Here is a 17,117-nt window from a genome sequence, read left to right on the forward strand (position 1 = left end):
GTCATTACCACGTTTAATTTGCTTATAATTTTCAACAAAATTCCAGAAGTCAATAATGATTAGTTGTGACAGTTGAAATTTTGCCAGCTCATTAATTTCCTTTGGGAACACAAGGTATGCAATAAGAATCACTGTTTTATCCTATGATGTCACTTCCTTGTTATCTGAAAAGGTATATATACTTTGTGGCAAGACTCCAATCTGTTTGGTTTTTTGAACAAGTTATTCTATTCACTATGAAACTATCACCTAAATAAATTTTAAAACTGACTTGCAGCAATCTTTCTTTAGCATTGACTTGTTTAAGGCTCTTTAGAACTACAGTTCTCAAGCAGATATTCTACAGTGTTTGACACACCATTATTATTTTATAAGGTGTCATTTATCCAGAAATATTTTCAGAAAACAATAAATAAATTTCATTCTTTGGTATGAAATGACATGGTAGAAATAATCCACAAACCATCTTTAGCAAACCAAGAACTGCTCATTAATCTAAGAAATTTGAAATTTTTTTCTCATTTAAGCATAAGACAGAAAAACTATGAGAATAGAATTTATAGATCAAAAACACTCTCTACCATGCACCCAGAGACATACTTCCCAAGACATAGAGAACAAAACAGAAACCAAGGAACAGAGCAGAGATCCAGAAAAGACAGGATAAAAAGACACGGTCACCTAGAATAACTATAATCATTCTAACTCTTTTCATCCAAACATAAATGTAGAAATAATAAACTTAAAAATGAAATTAAGAAAATGAAATGACAAACACAAACCAAAGCCAAGCCTCAAGTCAATAGAGCACAACACTTAGAATACAGAATCTCAAGCACTGAGGTCAAAGTAGAAGCAATGAACATTTTTTATTAATAAATTTGCAAATTGTTCTTTCTAGCTCTATGAAAAATAAAGTTAGAAATTTGATGGGATTGCACTGAATTTTTAGATTACTTTTGGATAGATGGCCATTTTTATAGTGTTGATCCTTCCAAATCCATGAGAATGGGAGATCTTTCCATCTTCTGAGGTCTTCTTCAATTTCCTTCTTTAGAGACTTGAAGTTCTTGTCATACAGATATTTCACTTGCTTGGTTAGGGTCAGAATTTATTAAAATTTACTAAAAATACATTAGGATCTAAAGGTTGATTAAGCAGATCATATTCACAGAGCTCATAAACAGCATGATATTTATTAAATATTAAACATAATTTAAAATATTAGATATCATTATTGCTAGTGCAATTCATGACTTGTGAATATTTTTTGATGGGAATAAATAATTTTCCTTTAAATGTGAATTTATTTGATATTTACTAAAACAATATAATTAAAAAATAACACAGTTAACAATGAAAATAATAATGTAGTTAAATATATATACTGCCTATGTTTAAAATCTTCCTTTGGGCAAAGCCCCAATTTATATTCTATGAATATTGTAGAATACTGATGCACTGAGATAGGTATGTTAAATAGTATGAGTTTAAAAGCAAAATTATTAATACCTCAATCTAGCTTTATAGAGTTATCCAACTATATATTATTGCTAATATAATTTAACTAGCTCCAAATTATATTATAACAGACAGAACAGGGGCTAGAATTACATGTATCATTCAATATCTTTTTATCTAATGTTATATTAAGCTTTACTTTCTTGACTATATATAATTTCTTAAATATTTATCAATTGTGTATTATTATATCAGATTTCATGCTATATCCTGATATCTTAGTGAACAAGTTTGAGTGTCGATGTTTTTCTAAAGCAGTTAAGAAAACATACATCCTTGCCATTGCATTAGTACCTACATTGCAAGCATTCTTTAAGTGAAAGCAAGCTTATAAAAGGTCTGCTTTCTGCCAGGAGAAAGACAGTTGCTAGTGCTAGACATTTTGTTGTAGGGAGTGACAGACCTAGTGAGACATTCATGCCCACGGGAAAGAGCAAAATGTCTTTAACTTACAGTTAAACATTTTGTAAATGGTCCTGGTGAAATTATCCAGCTTGATGGCCTGATGGAGTTTCTGCACATGGAGCTGCCTTCCATCTTCCTGTAGCCTTCCTCACAGAGGTATTGCTGCATAGAATTCAAGTCTCAGTCAAACCTGCTTTTATATCATGGAGCTGATATATTACCACCCCATTTCTCTGAGTTCAATGGCCACAGTCAATTACCAGTTGGAATCACTACATCTGCCATCTTTATGCTACCTGACTCTGCTTTTGTATGAGCTGTGTCCTATATTAATAGTCCAAGTTTTCTTTTCTTTTTTCTTTTTCTTTCTTTTTTTGCCACCCTACCCTGTGGCAAAAGAGCTTTATTTCTTCTTTCTGGTTTTTATTTTGTTTTTTTTTTTTTTTAATTTTCTTTTGTTTTTTTTTTTTAACTTTATTTTAAAAAAACAACGATAGATGGACAAATTTTTAGCATTTTTGTATAAAAGTATACGAATACATTTTTAAGGTTGTAATTAAGTATTTGTGGGTACATATACATACACATATGTATATATGTAACAATAATATAGGAAAAGAGGCTATTAATTTGAGGGGATAGGAGAGAGACTAGGAGGGGCTGTAGGGAGGAAAGGGAGATGTGATACAGTTCTATTTTAATTAAAATATATTATTTTTTGTTGAACTTCACACAGTCTGTGAGTTGTTTCTGGGGTGTTCAGAGCTTTCTGGGGTTAGTATCCCATTATCAGTGACTGCATATTATGTCTGTTCTTTTGTGACTGTGTTATCTCACTCAGGATGATATTCTCTAGATGCATCCATTTTCTTAAGAATTTTGTTAAGTCATTGTTTCTGGTGGCTGAGTAGTACTCCATTGTGTAAATGTACCACAATTTTTGTATCCATTCATCTACTGAAGGACATCTGGGTTCTTTCCAGCTTCTGGCTATTATAAATAGAGCTGCAATGAACATTGTGGTGCATGTATCTTTGTTGTATGTTGGAGCGTCTCTGGGGTAAATGCTCAGAAGTGGAATAACTGGGTCTTCAGGTAGTACTATGTCCAATTTTCTGAGGAACTGCCAGACTGATTTCCAGAGTGGTTGTATCAGTTTATAACTCCACCAACAGTGGAGGAGTGTTTCTCTTTCTCCACATCCTCCCCAGCATCTGTTGTCATCTGAGTTTTGGATCTTGGCCAATCTGACTGGTGTGAGGTGGAATCTCAGGGTTGTTTTGATTTGCATTTCCCTGATGGCTAAGGATGTTGAGTACTTCCTTAGATGTTTCTCAGCCATTTGATATTCCTCGATTGAGAACTTTTTACTTAAGTCTGTACCTCATTTTTTAATAGCGTTGTTTAATTCTCTGGTGTCTAGCTTTTTGAGTTCTTTGTATACCTTGAATATTAGGCCTCTATCTGATGTGGGGTTGGTAAAGATCTTTTCCCACTCTATTGGCTGCCGTTTTGTTTTCTTGACGGTGTCTTTAGTCTTACAGAAATTTTGCCATCTCATTAAGTCCCATTTGTCAATCTTTGACCTTCGAGCACGAGCCATTGGTGTTCTGTTCAGGAAATGTTCTCCTGTGCCTATGAGGTAGGCCAAGTTTTCTGACTTTGGAATACACTTGATTATTTCAATGATAGAACAAACTATAATTCCTTATCCTCCAACTCTTTTGCCAGTTGTGAACTGGTTCCATCTTTTACCTCAGTCATTGTTCCCTCAATCTTCCATATAGACTTCAGGGTATCCTGTAACTTTCTCTAGAGGACTTAAGGTTAATGCTTGCTGCCTTTTTCATTCTAAACACACCATCCCACACTTTGTGGCTTGCCTCTCTTCTCTCATTCTTTTATAACATGTTCTCAAATAATATCATTTCAGGGTCTCGTTTTTCCCCCACCTCCATCAAGTTACTTATAACCAATTTGTTTTCTACTTCTGCTCTAGGATAGTGTTTAAAGTCTCACTATCACCCCAATTACTATTGAATGTGTCCCAAATGCTCCCAATTGAAAAGGAAGCATTTCTATGCAAACAGCATGAACAACACAGAACAGATAAAAATGTTACTTCTTGCTCTTGTTTGTAGGCTTCTCACTTTATATTTAATACTAACTCAAACTCTGTGTTCCATTCATATACTCATTTCATCCCACAGGGCTGTCCTGTTCCCTATTAATAGGGTTATGTCTCTAAGACCAAAGGATGACAGTCTTTTTTTTTAAATCAACTATCTCTGGGTTAATTTATCTCAAAACTGATATGGATTAGAGTCTATTAATGTACTGAGATGGAATTTTAAGGAAAGACTTATCAAACTTAGTGCAGATGTCAGTATCATTGTTCTAGGTCACAATCATAAAATTATTTAAAATGATATACTGAATATATAAGTGGGGAACAAGATCCTGAAAGATAACCCACATCATGTACCAGCAGACAAGATAGCAATAGGAAAATCTATTCTACATGTGAAAAAAATCCAAATGACAGCTGAGTAAGGAAAACTAACATGGCAACTTCCATAATGTCCAGAAACTGCAACCTGGTATGATCATTACCAAGGAGTTAAATCTATGTTCACATAATCTTTTACATGGTTATTGTTATAGCAGGTTGTAACAGACAACTTGGAAAAATCCAAGGTGTATACCATAACATACATCCAACTGTTTGAATCAATATTAGAACTTATGCTAAATGGGGGAAAGCCAAAGCTTAATGACTATATACTGTGTAATTCTACTTATTAAGAATTCTTAAAATGACAATATTGGATGGGAGAATAAGGTTGGTTACAATAAAATAGTAGCCTGTCAGGGGTGAGGCATAGCATCTTGGGCCCTGTGACTGGTCAGTAAAGAAATACCCTGTCTACAGACACATTAGAACTAGAATACAGTGCCCAAAGACCGGGATGGAAGTATGAACAGCATCCTGAGAGGTTTCTGCTCATGAGATGCGTGTCTGTCTTCACTATGCCAAGCTGTCACATGAACGTATGTATATGATAAAACCATATGGTTAACATGGTTACATATGGGTAAATATCATTTGCTCACACAAAATTACATGTGAAACTGGGCAAACTGTAGTAAGGCAGATGAAGCAGGTCCAGGCCACTTCCTGGATGTGATTTTTGTATTATTATGTTGTTACCACTGGAGGAGTTTAGTAAAGACACATAGTGATGGCTCTTTGTTTACAAAGGTATGTGAGAATTTGACTCCAATAGCATTCAATTCAAAAGGCAGCCACACTTCATTATATGGAAAATAAGCATGGGATCACTTAAATTAAGCACATAGTCATGACAAAGTGAAATGCTACTAGGTAAGAAAATTGGAACAAATGTTAAACCAGAGCATCTTTCTAAAATTCATAAAGTAAAAAGAAAGTATCTGAGAAATACACTACAAAAGAAGAGAAAAAGATATAAAGGCAGACAGATATATAATGTACGAAAAGGACAAATGTCCATAAATGTACATACTTGTGGAATTAACCTCACTTGAAGGATATATAAACACATGTTAGTATGTGTATATGAAGACAAAGGATATAAAACCAAGGACTGGCCATCTCGGGGAGAGATTAAATAGAGAAACAAGAGATGGCAGAGAAAAACAGCTCAAGGTCTAGGATTAGCTTAGTCCTCTGACCCTGAGCTCTAACCCATCTGTCCTACTCCACCACCCTTTGCAGAACAGTCACTGGCCATGCTAATAGTGCTAGAGGGTGAAGGACACAGACGGTAAGAGGAATGGTCTCACTGCTTGCTTCCTCTACTCTAGTTCTCAGTAGACAGAGCCCCCTTCATTATCCACTCTGGGGATGGGGACACATGATTCTTCCTCCCTTTGCCTTAATAGGACACTACTCCAAGCATGGTTTCTTTATAACTACTAGAATGAAGTTCTGGTCATCTGAATAAAGGCTCCCATAGGCTTATAGGGAGTTGTACTAGTAGGAGGTGTAGCCTTGTTATAGATGTGACCTTGTTGGAAGAAATGTTTTAGTGGTAGTGGGAGTAGGATTTGAGGTTTATAGATGCTCAAGCCAGGCCCAGGGTCTTCCTGCTGCCTTCAGATATAGATATAGAACTCTTCATCTTCTTCTCCAGCAATGTGTTTGCCTGCAAGTTGCTGTGATTACAAACGTGAGGAGAATGGACTTAACCTCTGTACTGGAAGTCATCCCAAATTAAAGTTATGGTCCTCATAGTTTCTACTCATATCAATAAAAACCCAGCTAAGACAAGTAAATGTTCTTGTCTATTTTTTTATAAACATTTAACCAACACTCCACAAAAATCACAGATATTCCTCATTGCACCTTCCATGTGTCACTACTACCCAACCCACAACACATGCAAAGACACACACACCACCTGCAAATATCTCATGTTTTGTACCTTCAAATAGGACCAAATATTGCAGGTGTGTCTTATTTCTTTTCTTCCTCTGGTTCTTATTGATGGTTCTTAACTAAACTGTCAACCTCTGTTCACTCCCCAATTCGGAGGGAATTGTGCTCCTCAGTTCTCAAATCAGTACTCCTGCCTTTCTTTTCCCCCTACCCCCACTACCTCCCCCCTCTTGTCTCTTCCTTCCCCACTCTGTCAGTTATTTCCCCTCTTTTCTCCTCCCCTCTTCTTCCTCTGACATCCCTCCCAGTCCTCCAGCTTTCCTTTCCATCTTCACTCTCCCTTGACTTCTTCCTCTCTCTCTCTATTCCACATCTCCTCTACATTGCTTTCCCCTTTTCTGTACCCTCTCCAATTCTCTCTACTTTCTTTCTTCCCTTCCCTCCACCCACTCCCTCCATCTCCTTTATTCCTTTAACTTCCCTCTTCACATCCCCTTAATTTCTTTCCTGTATCCCATAAACTTTAGTTTTCTCCCCTCCTTTTCTCTCTTCTGTGTTCCACCATTCTCTACCATCTCTCTCCTTTCTCCCTACTCTCCCCTTCCATAACTTACTCTATCCCAGTGCTACTCCCCCTCCCCTCCCTTCTTTTCCATCTATCCTACTCCCTTATGTCCCTTCCTCCCTCATGTCTCCTCCTCTGTTCCCCTTCCCATAGTCTCCCCCTCCCTCTTGTGTTGCTTTTATATCAAATTGGTACAAGTAAGAGTCATCTGGGAAGAGAGACCTCAATTGTCTCCACCAGCTTCTCATATACCCTGTGGACATATATATGGGGAACTTTGATGATTAATGAAGGAAGGCCCAGGCCATTGGGAATAGTGTAAGCCTTGAGTAAATGACCTTGTATAGGCTGAAGAACATTCAAAAGCTGAACCTAGGCCTCCCCACACATATTTAGCAGATGTACAACTTGGTATTCATGTGGATCCCAAACAACTGGAACAAGTACCATCCCGAAAGCTATTGCCTATACATGTGATTTGTTCTTCTAGCTGAGCTGCCTTGTCTGGTGTCAATGGGAGAGGAAGTGCTTAGCCTCACAGAGACTTGAAGTGCTAGGGCAAAGGGATACTCAGGAGGGCCTCCACCCACTCAGAGAAGGAGAGGAGGTTTGGGGAAAAGGATTGTTCTAGGGGCTGCACAGGATGGGGCAGTGAGGGGAGTGTAACATGAATAAGTAATAAAATAAATAAATAAATAAATAAATAAATAAATAAATAAATAAATAAATAAACAGAAATGTAGGTGAATAAGCCAGTAAGCAGCATTCCTCTATTGTCTCTACTTTGGGTGATGTCTTCAGTTCCAGCTTTGAGTTCCTCCTTTGGATTCCTTTCATGATGAACTGTGCTCAGAACATGTAAAGCAAATCCCCTTTTCTTCTTTAAGTTGCATTTGGTCAGGTTTTATCACAAGAATAGAAAGCAAACTTGGACACTTTCCCTTTCTCCCCTCACCCACCACAGTGCCTCTTCCACTTTCCTCTCTTTACTTCCCCTTTTCTTCTACTACCCTACTTCCTTTCTGACATTTACTTCCTTCTTCTCATTTACTCTCTTCCCTCCATGATCTTCCCTTGCTCCATTGTTGTTCCCTTCTTTGTTCTCCTCCCCTTCCCTTGCCTTCCTGTTCTTTGCCATTCACTTCCCTCTGCACTCCTTCCTCTCTCTGCTCCTGTCCATGTTGCTTTCCCTCTCTATCCCTCCCAATTGCTTCTTATCCTTCTCTGCCCTTATTTCCATTCTCCATCTTTCTGTAGCCTTCTCTAAGCATTCAGCTTTCCCTTTCACCAGTCTATCTATTTCCTCTCCTCTTATCCCCTATTCATTAGTGCCCATGCCCCTCATTCTGTTCCTTTTGCATTTATTCATCGCCCTCTACAACCCCCTCACAGGTTACATACTCTCTATACCTTCTTTACCTCTTCTACATTCCATCTATTTCCTTCTCCCTCCCTTCCCTTCTCCTTTATCTTCTTCCTTGATCTCTCTCCCTTCCTCACCCTCTTTCTCCCTTCCCCCTCCATGTCTTTTATCCTCAACTTTGCTCTCCTCTTCCCTTCTATTTCATTCCTGGCCATCTTCTCTCTGTCCTTGCCTGTCCTCTGCCCTCTTCATCCATTTCAACTGTTTCTCTATTCCCTCTACCATTCTTGTCTTCCATCAATTTCACCCTTACTTCTTCCTTTCTTTTCCTCATCCCATTCCCTCACTCCTCCCATTCTTTTCCACCTCTGCCATTCCACTTCCTCCCTCTCACTTTTCTTTCCCTTCCTTCTGTTGTCCCTCTCTCCACATCTGTCCCTCTTCCTCCATCTTATACATTACTTCCACATTCATTCCATTCTTCTGTTTTCCTCTCATCCTTCCTCTTCCTTTTCTCTTCCCATTCTCTTTCCCTCTCCTTCTCTCTTCCTTTCTCTGTGCCTTCTACCACTTCTCCTTCTATTTCCTCCCTGTGCCATGCTTTTCATAGCCCTATCCATAACCTCTCCTCCACCATTCAATTCTTTCCCCACCTCCTCTTTCCTATCCCCTCACTTACCTCTTCCTCCCTCCCTCTAGTTCACACCCTCCCCCCTCCATTTCCCCACCTTCCATTGTGATTTCATCATTTTCTCTCTCTTGCTTGTCTCTTCCCACACCCTTTACCTCCCTCTTTTTTCTACCACTCCATTTCTATTTCCCCAATACCTCTTCTTTTCCTACTATCCCCGTTCCCCTCTCTGTTGCACATTACTCTGACCTCCCCAACTGTTTCCTTCCCTTCCTCCTGGTTCCTCTCCATCCCGCTCTTCACTCATCCTACAAGCCCAATGCTCTTTTTTTCCTCTTCTGTCATCTGACCTCTCTCTCCTTCCCCTCTCTCTAACTACACCTCTATTCCCTTTCCCTCACTCCTTTTTCTCCATTCCCCTTCTATCTTCTCACGTTCCTCTCCATTACCACAGCCCCCATACTCTTCTCCCTCATCCAGTTCCTTCCCCTCTTTCTCCCCTTCCCTTCCCCTCACTTACCTCTAATCTCCTTTTCCTTTACTCTAGTTCACTGCACTTCCCATACCCTTTGCCTCCAGCCATTGTGATCTCACCACTTCCTTTCTGTTCTTCCAGGCTCCCTCTACCCTCCTCTACTCCACCAGCTCTGCCCTACACCTTCTCTCTTAGTCTACTAGCCCTTACCTTCCTGGTATCTTATGTTCACTTCATTAAAATTGCCTCTCCTTTCTCATTCATTTTTAAATCTCTTCCTTTTACTCTTCCCTTAGCCTTTCTCCTTGGTTCAAACCCCTTCTCCTTCCCTTCCCTCTCTTTCCCCAGCCACCTTAATCTGTCCTTTTCTTATTTCCTACGACTTCTGCTCTTTATGCCTTCCTCATTGACACTTTACTCCTTTCTCTTTTCCTCTATCCCTCCCATCACCTCAACTTCTCCCCTTCTCCCTTAATCCCCTAGCTCCCCTACAATTTTCCTATCCTTACTTCCCCTTTCCTCTTCCCCTTTCTTCTTCTTCTTCTTGTTTTCTCTTTCCATAGCTTTTTTTTTTTTTTTCATTTTTAATCAAGGAACTTTCTTACAAAGAGTTTCTCCTGCTAAATCTTGTTCTTACTTTATTGATCAGACCTGACCTGTTTCTTATAGGGCTCTGCAGCCTGCTGGAAATGGTGCAGAACTGCTTAGGTCTGCAATTGCTGCCATTTACTGGGTGTTATTTGGACTGCTAGAATGGTCCTGAGTCCCTTCCTTCTTTTCCAGATGACTAGGGTTTCTCTTCTTCTTGCCTCTATAGCAAATAACGATCACCGTTTGGTTCTTGGCCTTGTTCGGGTTTTGAGCGAGCACTTCTTTCACTCTTCTGATTATCTTCTCTCTCTGATCAAGAAACAAGAAAAGGCAAGAGAATGTTAGTTGGGGGTAAGATGTAGAAGAGCTGGCAAGGAGAGCTTTATAAGAAAGAGTACGGTTCTGTAACAAGAAACTCATGGGGCAGAGAACTATGGGAAAGGGGGAGGAGCTTTGGATCATCTGACCTTCTCATCTCGCTTGTTCTCATGCCGGACAGGCCCTGTTGCCTCATTCTTTTCTGAGGTGTTGCTTTGTGTAGGCTCTTCTTCCATCTTTCTGGTGATCTTTAGTTACACTAGTTCCCCCTACTATACAGCTTTCTGTAAGCAATGCTACCCCTGGCAGTAATGACCAGGAAGTCTCCTGCCGGTCCTTTATATCTGCTCTACCGCGTAATGAGAAACCACACCCTTAAGGATTGTTTGGTCACCAGGTACACAGGCAGTACCAGGTCTTCACCCAGTGGTGGTGCTGTCTGCTGGGTTAAGCAACATAGAAGCTTATTGCTGACAAATCCATGGGTGTGGTAGGCTGGGGGCAGGTATGGAGGAAGATAAGCTCCTCTGGTGGTCAAAGAACACTGAACTATATAGCCTAAACTCACCTTCTCATCTCCCCATGTTAAGGTTTCAGTACATACATGACACAATGGGGGATTTCTTCAAACCTTTCCTGGGGCAACTCTTTTTATACCGCTCCACGTCCTATGGTGCTATATACACATCCTCAATGTTATCTAGTATTATGGATGTCTCTTTTTGAAATTCGTAATATTAATATACTCAGTTAAGTCTTGGGGAAAATGTGGTTCATCTTATAACACAATCTAATATACATTGAAGACAATTTACTTCTTGGCTACATCTGTGCAGTATTTCTGTCCCATCTGGTTCTCTTCATGTGGTTCTCTACATGATAGCCTTGTAGAACTCCTCAGTATTTTGCTTCCCAACTGAAATCAGAGCCTCTGTCAAATGTCTGAGTAAAAAAATTTAATAACCTTGTTTCACATCAGTCCAGTGTGTTTATATCCAAGCTCTAAAGCAAGGTATTCATACACAGGTTTTACTAGGCAAGGGGAGCAGTTGTCCATATTGTGAAAGTTCTGGAAGCCTCGGTGTTTTTATTAATAAAGTATAACTAGGTAGTGTTCTAAAGATTCTACTATGTAAAGAGGCATTATGATGGCTGTGTACATCTAACTAAGCATACAGGGAATTTCTTGTGAGTATAGAGTTATTTCTGGCCAAAAATTAAATAAAAATATCAACCCCTTAAATGCTTGAGAAAGGAACCAAGAAGAGGGATGGCATACCCTATAGTTCTCTGGTGGTTTGCAGAACTGACCCCATTTCATTTAGAATTTGAATATCTCAAAACAGTAAAGTAAAGAAAAATAGTAACAAACCTTATTGCGGTATGATGCCTTGTTACCAGCAGTAAAAAAGGGGTTACCAAGGTGTACCAGTTTTCAAGAAAACATTGAGGCAATTACCTGAAGATGATAAAGAACTGTCTTGATTTCTCATTCCACAGGATTTTTGTCAAAGAATGATTCAACTTACTTCTTCTAGCCTCTGTTGGTAACTATGTCATGTTCCATGGAAGTGGTAAAATCAATTGTTCAATACATGAGCCAGGAGAAATAGGAGGGAGGAAGAAAATGGAACCTTACACTCCCCCATTATTCAAATACTCCCAAGGGCCTAAGGGCCTCCCACAGGGTCCCACCTCCAAAAGTTGTACTATCCTAGTCCCACAATGCTAACTTTGGAGGACAAGCTTGAATGAAGTAGACACCAATGAGAAAGGGGGCATAGAACATCTTTTCTCAGTGAACTTCTGCTATTACAGTGATTACTACCTTCACCTATTCGGGCATTGGTAGGCCCACTTTGAAGTTTGCTTTGGGGAGCAGGGCCCCTTGCTTGCAGTTAATACTGACAGTATGAGTCTGAGTAAAAATAAAAGTAGAATCTACACAGGTGTGAGTCATCAAACAGATCATGTCAGAACCAATTAAAACATTGAAAGTTAAACAGTTGCCATGCTCGGATGGGTGCTTCATATCAGGCAGTGTGAGAAGACATGTTGAATACATCCATATCCAGTGTTTTGGTATTTCCCCTCTGAAGTGCCTTAGGCTGTGGAGGGTAATTCCCTTATTACTGTGCCTAATATGAAAAGTGTTGCAACGCCATGTGATACACTGAGGTAGTTTGCAATGAGAAATACCTGCAGTTGTACAGATCAAAGGGAGAGAGAAAACTCACTGTGAGGTTTTGCCACCCCACCACAAGGGACCTTGAAAGAAAGATATTCTTTCATTCCTAAAAAGCTCCTCTTGAAATCAATAGTAAACATTTAGGTGGGAGACGAGAAAGTGTGGTATTTAATGTTTTGTTTATTTTTCCCTACTAATACTGTACTCTGTTTCTCTAATTTTAATTGGTTCCTGTTATCTGTGAAAATGTAGGGATATAGTCTTGTTAAGAGGTGAAAATGACTGCTACCTTTTCTTTACTTCACACCCCCTATCACTGCCAGGTATCCAGAGCACAGAATCTCTGGTCCAGTCATGGTTAGGGATTTAATGCTTTCCACATGAAAAGACATCCCAGGAAACTCTCCCTGTACTAGCACTTCAGGCTCAGATAAGGAAAGCCCTTTTAAATGACCACTGACTTTTAGCAACCCATGCCATGTGGGTATACTATGTAGGTCTCAGCATGATAGTGAGGCATCCTTGCCTTGGATGGTGGCCTTCATGTCCTCACATGACATAGACATGGCACTCTGTATGTTCTGTTTTAGAATCACTTTTGCAATCAATTCGCCATTCGCTCTTCTCTCTGCATGGAAGTCTCTCTACCATATAACAGTCTCTTCTATATGACGCTGTATTTCATAAGGAACATTGGCTTTACTGAAGGCTTAGGGAATCTAAGAATCTGAAGGTTCCTTCATATCTAGATCCACTGCAGTAGTGGACTCTTCCATGCAGGTCAGTGAATGAAGAATACAGAGACACCCATTTCTCATGGAGCGACTGTGTTTCTTCCAGGAAAGTAGCAATTCGTCTTTCACCATCTCACCGTCCTTCTGAACTGTTTCAGCTAAATGAGAATCCAAAACTACTATTTGGGACAGTTGTGTGGATGTCATTTAGTTTGCAGTAAAATATCCCATTTTGGAGACCAGGGCTCAGAGTACTACACTTGTCTACTTTGTATAGATAGGCCCAGGGTCATCAGCCTTATAAAAATTGTCAGTTGAAGCTAAGTCACTGGGGGAGGCAGCCCTAGGTTGGCTTCAGTTGACTTCAGCCCTGTGCTCCCCATTCTCTTACCGTTGCTCGACATTGGCCAATTCTCCTTCATCGTGGCTCCTTTCCCATTCATTCTTATGTGTATCATACAGCAGATGTCTGTGATGCTTCTCCACATGGTATAAGCCTCGACTTTGTAGTTCCTCTCCTCCTCCATTGTCTTCCACTTCTTGACAAGAACATAGTGACCTGAATAGACTTGAAGGACTTAGAGCCACACTGTTTGGTTAGGTTGGAGTTCAGATCCCTGACTCACAATCTCCCACCCCCCACTACACACCATGTTTTGCTTCAAATTTTTATATCGTTTTATACGGAAGTTCTCCCAGAATAACCAGAGAGGTGTTCACATTCCGAAAACACAAAGAATCTTTGGAGAGCCACAGACTGCCCTAGGTTTGTTGGGATTCAACTAAGCAGTCCTCCTTCATCTTCCCTGAGGAGCAGAGACATGGAGTAAGGCTACTGAGAGGCAATAAGGAGGGGTTTATCCTTGTGAATTATTAATACAAAATCTGAATGGGAGGATTAAGAGGAATTTTAATCTTAATGACCATGTACTGGAAAACAGCACAAACACCTTCAGTGAAGGAGGTTTGGGTGAGTTTTATTGGGAGAGATGAACAAGAGACAGAAGTTGCCATTCCACTGAAGTCAAGCCTGGGAAAGCAGTTTGTTTCTGGAGATAAGGTCACCAACAGTCAGGAAGTCTCAAAGGCAGCTGCTTCACCAGAAGCCCTTCTCAGCATGAGTGATGACTCACCAAACATCCCTGGAGCTCCAACCCTGCTTACAATCAGCTCCACTAAACCCAGTCTCCTCTCCCCAGACTGTAATTACTTAATACGGCCTTAGGTGCAGGCCTTGTGAATGTGAAACTTTCTGGGCTTCCAAACCTCTTTAGTTTTCTTGGCTTACTGATTCTTGTGAGCTTCCCTCATTTCTTCTGATAGGAATGCTTCTGTTCAGAGGATGTTGCAAAATGGAAAATACCTGATGACCCTCCAGTCATATATATACTATGGAATAATATTTCAGAGAAAAACACTGGTGGCACAGAAAACTTTAATGGTCATCTAGAGAACTGTGTGGTGAGAAAAAGTGTAAAGACTGCTTGTGTGAGAATTGATTCTCTGTGACCTTGAAAAGATAATCCTGTAAGAAGGTGCCCTGACCCCTGATGTTTCAGAGCTTCCTGCTGGGCATCTGGATTCCAGAAGAGAAGCAGGAAGGCCTGAGCAAGTGACAGGTTATTTCTGAATATCTCTTAAGTAACAACCCTGAGAACAGCTGACTGCTCTCTGTGATGAGGGTGGGAGTCACACTCCATCTTCCAATGACATGAATACACACACACACACTCACACACACACACACACACACACACACACACACACACACACACACACACACACATCCAAACCACTTTCCTAGCCAGTGTGTTTGGATGTAGAGATCTTTACATATGTAGCACAGTACACATTCATGACTGTGGACATAGAATAGTTAAGCTTAGAGGATGCTACTCACAACTAATCACCCAGAAGAAAGGTTTTATAGGCATTGTCAGTGAAAGAAGTAGCTAGCTTTAATTCGATTCTACAGAAAAGCAAAAAAGAAAAAAATATTATAAGTAACTGTCTCAGTGATTTGGAGACTGAAAATAACCAAGATCTCAGGTGGAAATTTCCACAGGATAAGTTTAAAGATGTAAGTTCTGGTCACCAGTCTGATAGCAAGATAAGTTGATGCTTTAATCCAAGTTCCAAGGACAAAATAGATGGGATGCTATAGCACTCTCAGTCAGGCAACAAGAACTCTCGCTTTTACTTGGTATACTGTTCTATTCATGCCTTTAGCAGACTGAGTGGGACTCCCACTATCATCACAGAGAGCATACAGTTATTCTCAGGGTAGTCTGCCAAGAGACATTTAGAAATACCCCCTCAAATACATATAGAAAGGGGGCTGCATAGGGAGAATCTGAGAGAGACTGAGAGACAGACAGATAGATAAAAATGGCATTTGTCAAATTTGTGTGATCTGGCAGCTTGTGGTTATATCATTGATGATCCCAGTAACTTCAGGAAATTATGTGCTATATGCCATACTATAAGAATTTAGCCTGAGTTTGCATCAAGTCCACTTGATGTCTACCCTCACCAGCTCAAGTACATAACTTAGCACATATATGTATGTTGACTGACTGCATTGTTATTGAACTTGGCTGTGTCACTCATCTATTCTGTGAATACGTTAAAACAAAGCAGGGCCTTTTTAAATCTTCCTCATATCTAAAAACGATGTGAATTAAATCTTAACCAAATTAACATGTCAGGCAGCATGGTTTTCCATAGGGTTTCCCAGACACAGTCAAAGTAAATTCCTTCACAGAAAGGGCAGGTGAACCATTCTGTACATGGAAGTTGTGGCCAGTGAAGTAAACCTTTCAAGGCCTGAGACACAGCTGAGTCTTGGGTTCAGAAGACTGAGATAAATGTTCAGATGTGTGGTTCTGGTGGCTGTGAGGTCACAGGGACAGAATGTGGGACGAGTTGAAGCACAAGTAGAATCGGGACAGAAATCATAAATACAGACTTTCAAGAGCTGGCAGAGGAAAAGTGCTCTCCAATAAAGGGGGAAATGTGGTTGAACTCAGAGGAAAAAATCTTGGGGGAACTGTGTCATACAAAGAAAGGTGTGCTTACATCGAGAACATGGTCTCAGTGGGAGGCACAATAACATATTCTGTAGGAAAAGATAATGATATGAAGAAAAGGGACTGTGCTCATGCCTTCCCTGATCAAGCAGTCACTACTGATTATTGAGAGTGGCAAGTCTGTTCGTCTAAAAAGAACAAGAGAGCACACAGATAGGAAACATTGCAGCCTCCAATTAAACAATACACTAAAGAAATTATCTGACTTCTGTGAATAAATGTCCTTAAGTCATCCTCAAAATATTCACAGTGATTACAGTGTGCAGGTGTAATTTCTACCATTGTCAGTCATTTCAAATGATTTCTGAGCTGGGTACTCATGCTGGCAGAATGGGCACAGACATTAGTGGCTTAAAATTGTGTGTGAAAAAGCAATAGTAGATAGTTTGAGACTAGCAAGGCCAGCCTGTCTTGAGTCCTTACATGGTCCTTGCAGTAGGAGGAGTAAGAGGGGACTCCAGGCAACAGAATTCCATCATTGGCAAACAGCACATTTTCCCAGAAGTCTGAACTGGATTTTGTGGGAAAGTGCAGGTTTTGCTGCTGTTATCTATTACAGGCCTGATTAGACGTTTGGTTTTGCAGAGACAGAAGCTGGAGACAAGTCTTATGTGAAAAAGAAGATAAGACACAGATGTGGGCACATAGGGGTCCAAGTATGCCTGATCCTAAATAGGTGGTATTTTAAACATCTTCACAAGAATCAATGAAAACAGATGTGTAAATTCAGAGAGCTAGTAAGTCTGGTATGTGTTTAGAATGATGAGTAAAAAAGCAAACTGAAACGCAGGAAGGGAGACAAAGAAGATAATTGAAA

General features: G+C 40.0%; 1 protein-coding gene across 1 annotated transcript; it reads right to left on the reverse strand.

Annotated features, from left to right (window-relative positions):
• Nucleotides 1-10,106: 10,106 nt before the first annotated feature.
• Nucleotides 10,107-10,525, reverse strand: SPANXN5 (SPANX family member N5; the record flags this gene model as incomplete). Its single annotated transcript, XM_080910691.1, has 2 exons — nucleotides 10,107-10,280; nucleotides 10,439-10,525. The coding sequence occupies 2 exons, from the start codon at nucleotides 10,523-10,525 to the stop codon at nucleotides 10,107-10,109; spliced, it is 261 nt and encodes an 86-aa protein (XP_080766817.1).
• Between the last annotated feature and the right edge of the window lie 6,592 nt (nucleotides 10,526-17,117).

The sequence above is a fragment of the Micromys minutus genome, assembly GCF_963924665.1.
Source record: "Micromys minutus genome assembly, chromosome: X".
Taxonomy (NCBI): domain Eukaryota; kingdom Metazoa; phylum Chordata; class Mammalia; order Rodentia; family Muridae; genus Micromys; species Micromys minutus.